General features: G+C 49.1%; 1 protein-coding gene across 1 annotated transcript in view; it reads left to right on the top strand.

Moving 5' to 3' along the window:
* The window catches only part of LOC116819908 (butyrophilin-like protein 3), a 25,727-nt gene extending 18,063 nt beyond the window's left edge, over nt 1-7,664 (top strand). The window contains 4 exon segments of the mRNA XM_075070514.1: nt 5,178-5,204; nt 5,887-5,907; nt 6,057-6,083; nt 6,757-7,664. Coding sequence (XP_074926615.1) covers nt 5,178-5,204; nt 5,887-5,907; nt 6,057-6,083; nt 6,757-7,664 — 983 coding nt within the window.
* Nucleotides 7,665-7,878: the final 214 nt, after the last annotated feature.

The raw sequence follows: 7,878 nt of genomic DNA, 5'->3' as shown, positions 1-7,878 counted from the left end.
TAGGCAGACATGATCAGCAGGTGACTGAAGTCTGCCATACAACAACATGGGTGTTTTTTTCTAGCTTTGTTATTAGCAATGAAAGTGCAAGACACTTGTTTTACCAGGGGTTAGGCCAGTACTGAGTTCAAGGCATCTTCTCCACTTTCCTGAAATGAGGAAGAGAAAAGAGACACACTAGGTTGGCCAGCATTGTATTACAAAATAAGGGGACTGTTTTCTTAGCGCCCCCCCATCCATTCCTCCAAGATTTATATTTTAATATATTATTTAAATATTAATTATAATTATTATTTTATATTAAGCAGTCACTGATCTACATTTGCCAGAATTTCTTGCTGCCTTGTGGCAGCACTCACAACTCTGATTGTACAGTGACTGAAAATAAATGACACCCTGTGTATAAGGACTGTTGGGAACGCCCTGACCATGGCACTGAATTACATCCGGTGTTACCTAGGGCAAGAATTCAGCCATAAGAGCTGGCGGTTTGGCCCATGCTGGTCCCCAGCAAGTACTAAGGATTTTAAAGGACACTGGTGAGAAACATAAACAAAAAAAAATTCCCAATGGGGTTTGCAAGCATCCTACCTGGATAGGACATTGTGAGACTGGGATCCCCTGGCAACTAGATCTGATTCGCTTCACCTTCTGTGAAACGAGGATGACCTAATACTTTGGAGCAATAAACACATACTGCAGGTAAACTAAAGGGACATATGCTGGACCTGGTAGAGGACGTGAACTTCAGTTCTGGGATCCGGCCTTAGATATACACCATATCGGCGACGGTCTGCCCAGTGGGGCTGTAATAGGGAGGTGGATGATCTTACCAGTCCTCTCACCATTGCAGGCATCTGGCCTTTCTGGGAGCTGAGAAAAGAGACCATCCCAATGGGTTGAGGGTGGTCATTCAAAAGCATCAGTGAACATGGGCCTGTTCCAGAACTCTAGGACAGCTCCACTGCAGCTGGAGTGAGCTTCCCAGTTTGGCACAGATCAAGCGTTAGTTCTGCCGGCTTATGCATCACTTAAAGCAGCAGAGAAAAGGCCCGGGTTTCTGGGATATGCTTACGTTGCAGTTCTTAGGTCTACAGTGCTTCAACGTACATATAATAACATGATAACCCCTTTAAATACCCTCGGTCAGTTTACGAGGTTCAGGTGGCTACCTGAGCTGCTTCTCTTCTGCTACCTCCCAAAGCTCGACACTGCATTGTTAGCGTGCTAGTTTTCAGCAGACGCAGGTGTGTGCTGTGATACCTTGCGCGCGAAGTTCTCGTGTTCCATGTTTCCACTGAAGAGGGCGTATTAAGAGGTACGTACCCTGAGAGTTGTTTTTTGCCAAGTGATCTTCAGTAAGTGAGCAGGACTATGGGCAGTATTGGACAAATTGTCTTGTTAATGGACAATGCATGACAAAGGTCGCATGAATTCCAGTCCTAAATGAATGGTGCCTTCACAATTTGCCTAGAGGTACAGGACCCGCAGATTGCTCCCATTGCAGGAATGAGGGGAAGGAGGTTATGTTGTCACTTATGGAACGTGTTATTCCTGTAGAGTAAAGGCCTTGTCATAGTATTAAATTGAGCTAAGGGTTCAAGTTGTTTCTTTCACGTTTCTGAGTAAGGGTGTTTGAACAAAGAGCACCAATACACCTGACAGAGGATGCCGAAATCAGAAACTCGCGATTTTTCCAAAGCTGGGAAGAGGGACAGTTTTGCGTCTGTTGTCTTTGTCTGGATCTTCAGCTAGGAGATGTTGGATATATTTTCTGATCTATCTCAATTGCTCTATATTCTTCGTTTCAAAGTTGTTATAGTTACAATAGGTAGAAAAAAGCATATGAGGCTGTATTTGTTTTTTTTTTTTTTGTATTTTACAATGTGGTGCTTAGTTTGGCTGCGGAATAGTTTTATATGTATTGGTTATTCTCGGTTTTTGGGTAATAGGCGTGAAGATCATCATTTTGTTTCTTTTAAGCATTAGCCTGTTTAATATTGGGTGGCGGACCGGGGGCGGTTAATGAGAGAATCTTTATGTTTTTTATGTCTTTTTCTTCTTTTTATAAAGCTTTTTCTTTTAACCCCACCTGTTGGATTTGTTTGCTTTTTCTTCCTTTGCTGGCGGCATTCTTTTTTCGTTCCGTGTGTTTGTTGCTTCTCCCTTTCTCTCTTGGCTTTTCCGGCTTGTTTCCTTTTGTTTGTTGATCGCCCAGGGATGTAGTGATGTTTTTGGGATATCATCGGGAGGGATGGTGGAGGGGAGACAGGTAGGGGGGAGGAGGTAGAATCTCTTACTCTGTTTTTCCTTGAATCTGGTGTGCCCTCTGGGAAGGGGATAAGGACTTAAAGAGTTTGTGATCATAATTCGTCAAGGGTAGCCCGGTGAGGGACGAGCCTGGAGGGGTAAAGAGCGGGGGGGATGGTTTTATTTCTTTTCCGGTGTTTTAAAGAAAATCCAAGGGATTTGGAGTTCTTGGGGTCTCCTGCAGGGATGGTTGCTGGAAGGTTTTGGGGACTCAAGGTAAAACCAGGCTGACTGGGAATTCTCCTGGTTGGTGGCAGGCCTAACGCAGATTAAGCTGGTAATATTCTAAATCTTAGAGGGACGTGTGGATGGGTTTTTTGTTTTTTTTCATCTAGACAGTGCACGCTTCGCAGGTATTTTTGGACGCTATAGGGGTCGCAGATTTGGTGAAAGAGTTTGATAGGGGCCTGCAACTGCCACATGGGCATGTTTGATGGTCGCGGTAGCCATGTCATTCCGGTGTTTTTGGGGTTTTTTTACTATTGTGGTCGCTTTAGGCTCTTATTCTGGGTTTCTGTGCCATAGATTCCTTGTGGTGTTGATTTCGCGTGTTGGGGAGGAGTCGGTGTAAGTCTTCTTATGGGTTTTCAATGTGAGTTGGTCTTGTGTGTGTTTTTTCGTGGGGCGGTGTTTTGTCTAGTGGGGGTGACGGATTTTGGGGTTTTTTTTTCGTTCGTTTGTTTTTGTTTGTTTTGTGGTGGGTCTGTTGGGGTTTTGTTGTGGTTTGTTTTGTGGGGGGTTTTTTGTGTCGTTGTTTGGGGCAAAGTTTTTATGGAGCTTAAGCTGTGGGGGCTGGGGGAACTTTGGTCCTGCCGTGCCCGATGAGTTGGTTGCGCTGGTGGTGAGTGGGTTCTGGGGGTGTGGTGTTTGATACGCGGGGTGGTGGCATTTTTGGATGGGGATTGATATTTGTCCCTTGCCCTATAGAGGACGTGGGGGTCATATGGTTCCTATCATGATCTCTGCACTTCGGTGTCTCTTATGGGGATCATCGTGGTTGAGGGTTGGTGGGCTTGGGTGTTAGATGGTAGGCTGGGAGCTTGGCCGAATGTGGGCCCTGCCCTGGAAATAGTCAAACACTGCAGAGTCTGCATCTCAGATTTCAGTACCATCCTGAACAATGGAGAGTGAATTTAATGGATAGCAGGACTCACGTTAGGGCTACACTGCCCAACGGGTCAGTTTATGGGGATGTGAATAGCAACCCACACCAAAGTGCTGCATTGTGAAAACCTCATGGGGATGCTGTGGGTGTGAATTAAAAGGTTGCTAGTTTGCATTATGCTGTCCTGTTTGAAGAAGGTTACATTACTGCAAACTAGGTGCTGTTTAGTGCACACCAGTCACATCCACCTGGGACAGTTACAGCGCAGCACTTTGGTGTGAACTGCTAATCACACCCCTGTAAGCCAAATTAAGGGACTGTGTAGACAAGCCCTGAGTCAAGGGCTGGGTGAACTTCCTCCATGCAGTTGTGTGGCTATATCTTAATTCTGAACTGCAAAATCCCATTGCTGGGTTCCTTGCATGCACACAGCACTTCTACTACCCCTCAGTCCTCGCCCATTGCTTCCCTGCTATGTCAGCCCTCAGCTCCCTACAGCACCACCAGTGTTTCTGAGCCCTTGTCTACACTACAGGCATACATGGATCTAAGTTACGCAATTTGAGTTATGTGAATAGCATAACTCAAGTCGACATTGCTTAGATCTACTTACCGTGGGGACTGTACTATGTGACATTGACGGGAGACGCTCTCCCATCGACTCCCCTTACTCTTCTCATTCTCCTGGAGTAAAGGAGTCAATGGGAGAGTGATTGGTGGTCGATTTACTGTGTCTATTCGGCCACCAATGAATCGATTGTCGTGCATTGATCCCTCAGGAAGTGTAGACAAGCCCTGAATCCCCACCTCAACATCCCTGCTGTCCCAGCCCTGGGCTCCTCAGTCCTGGCCTTTTCTCCCTTCCCTGCTAGTCTAGGCCTGGCCCGCAAATGAACAGAGCCTCCAAACCCTACTGTCTGTATGGACTCTGTGAGGTGCACCGTGGTGGGCCCCACCACCCACATTGTCCCCATAAGAGCCTGGAGAGGACCTGACCCCACGTCTCTAGGGGTGGACAATAAATCCAGTGCCCACACAGCCCCATGGGGCCCTTCCCCAGCTAAGCTCTTCCCAACCACTGACCCTAGAGTTACACACTTCTGCGAATCAGCACCACAAAGGGATTGGGCACAGGCCAGAAATAGGAGCTCTGAGGCCAGATGACAGGCTGCAGCAGTGCAGGCCTCTCTCTACAGGATACATGTTCTTAAGTGACACTCTCTTCCCTCATTCCCTGCAATGGTAGCATCCGGGGTGCTGCCCCCAGGCAATTTGTGGGCCCTCTTTAGGGACTGATCTGGGACCTTGTCTGTTGTTCCTTAACGACATTTTTGTCTGCCATGTCCTGTCAGTTCTGAGATCCTTGGCTCATCGGGTACGTCTTCACTGCAGGTGGGAGCAAACTTCACAGCTCCAGTATCCAGATACACACTAGCTCTGCTTGAGCTAGCGCGCTAACAATAGCAGTGTGGCTGGGGTAGCAGAGGAAGCAGCTCAGGGTAGCCACCTGTGAATGTACCCAGGAGGATTAAAGGGGTTTGTACTTGAGCAACTAGCCTAAGCAACTGCACATGCTATCCCCAGATACCCGGCTGCTTTAAGTGCATAAGCTCGAGCAGAACTAACACTGATCTGTGCCAAACTGGGAAGCTCACTCCCAGCTGCAGTGGAGCTGTACCTAGAGTTTGGAACAGGCCCATGTCACTGTGCTTAGAATGACCCACACTGAACCCATGATGGTCTCCTTTTCTTCTCTCCCCAGAAATCCAGACACTGCATGAGAGGCTTGGTAAGATCATCCACCTCCCCATTAGAGCCCCTGGGCAGAGCGTCCATATTTGTTTCTAAGGCTGGATCCCAGAACTGAGCTCCAGTCCTCTCCAGGTCCAGCTATCCCCTAGTTATACCTGCAGTGTGTAGCTTTGATGCTCCAAAGGGTTATTAGTAATTCCCCTTAGACAGAAGAGATGAAGACATCAGAGCTGAATCTGGATCCAGACCCAGATCTCCCATCCAGGATAGATGCTTGGCAAATCCCACTTGGGATTTGTATCCTACCAGTGTCCCTTTAAAATCCTCAATCTGCTAGGGACCACCATGGCCAAACAGCAGCTTCTTACTGACCTGAATTCTGCTCTAGGTAACACCGATGTAAACCAGATTAGCTGCAGTGAAGCAGATGGAGTTATTGTGGATTTACAGCAGCATCACTGAGTGCAACATTTACTCCAGTCTCCAATACAAAGAGACAATATAAACCATCCCTGAGAACAGGTCATTGCCATTAGCAGAGATTTCTGGTCTTTGAGGTGAAAGGGGCTATCTTTCACTTCATGTAGTCGGAACATTTCTCCTTCAGCAGGAAGGGCCCATGAACCATGTGTAAAGCAATCACAGGGTCACAGAGCAACACAAAGAACTGAGCCCTCTGCATAAATGACAGAGAATAACTCTGTCTCTTTCCATTTCAGGCAGGGAGGTTGTAGAGCGAGGTAAGAGGATGTGTTTTCATGTCACATTTCACATTGCTCATTTCCTTTCTTTATGCCAATGACCCCTCTCCCAGAACGGCATCTCCTGTGGAACCCAGTTCCCTGTATTTGCAGGGCCCCTGACCACGTTTGTTCCTCTTTCCTTGCAGAGTTCAGGAAGGCTCGGAGCTACATGGGTGAGTGAGGCTGCAAGGGGCTGAGGTGACACCATGCTGGGATTAGTGGTATCGGTGTTACATAGGTCAGCTGTCATAGTGTGGGGTTCCTATGGGGAAGGTGGGGCAGGGTGTGCGCTAGCTGCAGAGCCATGGGGCTGGATGCCACAAATGGTCCTGAACATGCTGCCCTGAGCTGTAAGTCTCATCCCTGGGCAGCTCCCTCACAATCCCCCTCTCAGCTAGTCCTGACACCCCTGCACACACATCTTATTGGCCCTTCAGTGATGATCCATCCCTACCCCGTCAGCTCCCCCTACAGCCCCACTCAGCCCTGCCTCCACAGCCTGCAGAGTCTTCCCCCCCGGACACCCTCCAGGGCCCCCAGGAGCCTTAATGCCTCCCAGGGACAGATCCTGTGCAGGGTGGGGAGTGAGAAGATACAAAGAGCTCAATTCTCCACTATATCTCCCCCCACATACCACCAGCTCAGGGGCCAGGCCCTGCCACAGCCCTGCAGTTCCCCAGAGCCCATGGCTGGACCCAGCCTCGCATGGTCTATCCCACTAGTCACCCCAACCCCTAACACTCTGTCCTTTGCTCCAGCTGTCCTGGCTGGAATGTCTCTCCTGCGGGATCGTGGGGTCCCCAACTGATACATGGCTATTGAGTTTATTTTGGTTTCTCTCCCCAGTTCCTGTCACCCTCGACTGGAAATGCAAACATGCCAAACTCACCATGTCTAAAGATGGCAGAACAGTCTGGCACAATGCGCATTCCCAAGGGCCAGCTGCCCCATCTGGGCCCCTGATCGCTGTGGGGATGGATGGATTTTTGGCCAGGAAGGATCATGATAAGGAGGCAGGGGCTTGCCGGGTGTACTGGGAGGTGGAGGTGGGAGACAGCCCAGACTGGGTGCTGGGGGTGCTGAGTAGGACTGTGAGGGACAAAGTGACATGTCAGAGGCTGGACAGTTTCCCCGACTGCGGGTGCTGGGCTGTAAGGAGATCTGAGAAGCAGTATCACCCCAGGGAGGCTGACACTGTGATCCAGAAGTGGGATGTGAAGCCAACAGTGATTGGGGTGTATCTGGATCTAGAAGGGGGGAGTCTCTCGTTTTACAGTGTCAATTCAATGGCCCTTATCCTGGAGATTCCTGTCGAAGTTTCTGAGAGATTGTACCCATTTCTGAGCCCTGGTCGTGCTGCAGGGCAGGACCAGGGGAAACCTCTCAGCATCTGCCCCCCCAGCGACTGGGATTTCCCCCTGAAATTAGGAGTTAGTGGGTCTGTTAGTCAGGGAAATCCCACAGCGCCTGCACAACCCTCTGCCCCCAAGAATGGGGAAGGGACAGAAAATGACACAAGGCTATCCGCAACTGCAGAAACAGCCCCAGCCGCTGCACATTGCCCTGCCCCTGGAAACAAGCAAGTGAGAGAAAACAGCACTGAGGCATCTGAGAATGAAAATTTGTAAAAGCTCCTGCCCACCAACCTGCTCCTGAAGTGGAAGCAGGAGGATAAACCAGAGCAGGGGCATCCACAGCTGGAAACATCCCCCAAAGAGAAGGGGAAAAAGAAACACCAAAAACACCAGAGCTGAACCTCCTCCCCCACACACCAAACCCTCCTGTGGGGCAAAGGGAATCATTCAAAGAAAAACACTCAGAATTTGACTTCAGAGGGGATCTCTGGACCTGACTCTTGTTCCAGGGATACAAGGCCAGGAAATAGACCAGGGGAATCAGACCCAAACACTGACACCTGAGAAAGAACCTCGCCCCACAGGGAAAGTGGGGAAATGGTGACACGTCAGA

The sequence above is a fragment of the Chelonoidis abingdonii genome, chromosome 11, assembly GCF_003597395.2.
Source record: "Chelonoidis abingdonii isolate Lonesome George chromosome 11, CheloAbing_2.0, whole genome shotgun sequence".
NCBI lineage: Eukaryota > Metazoa > Chordata > Testudines > Testudinidae > Chelonoidis > Chelonoidis abingdonii.
This window is presented reverse-complemented; position numbering and strand designations above follow the sequence as displayed.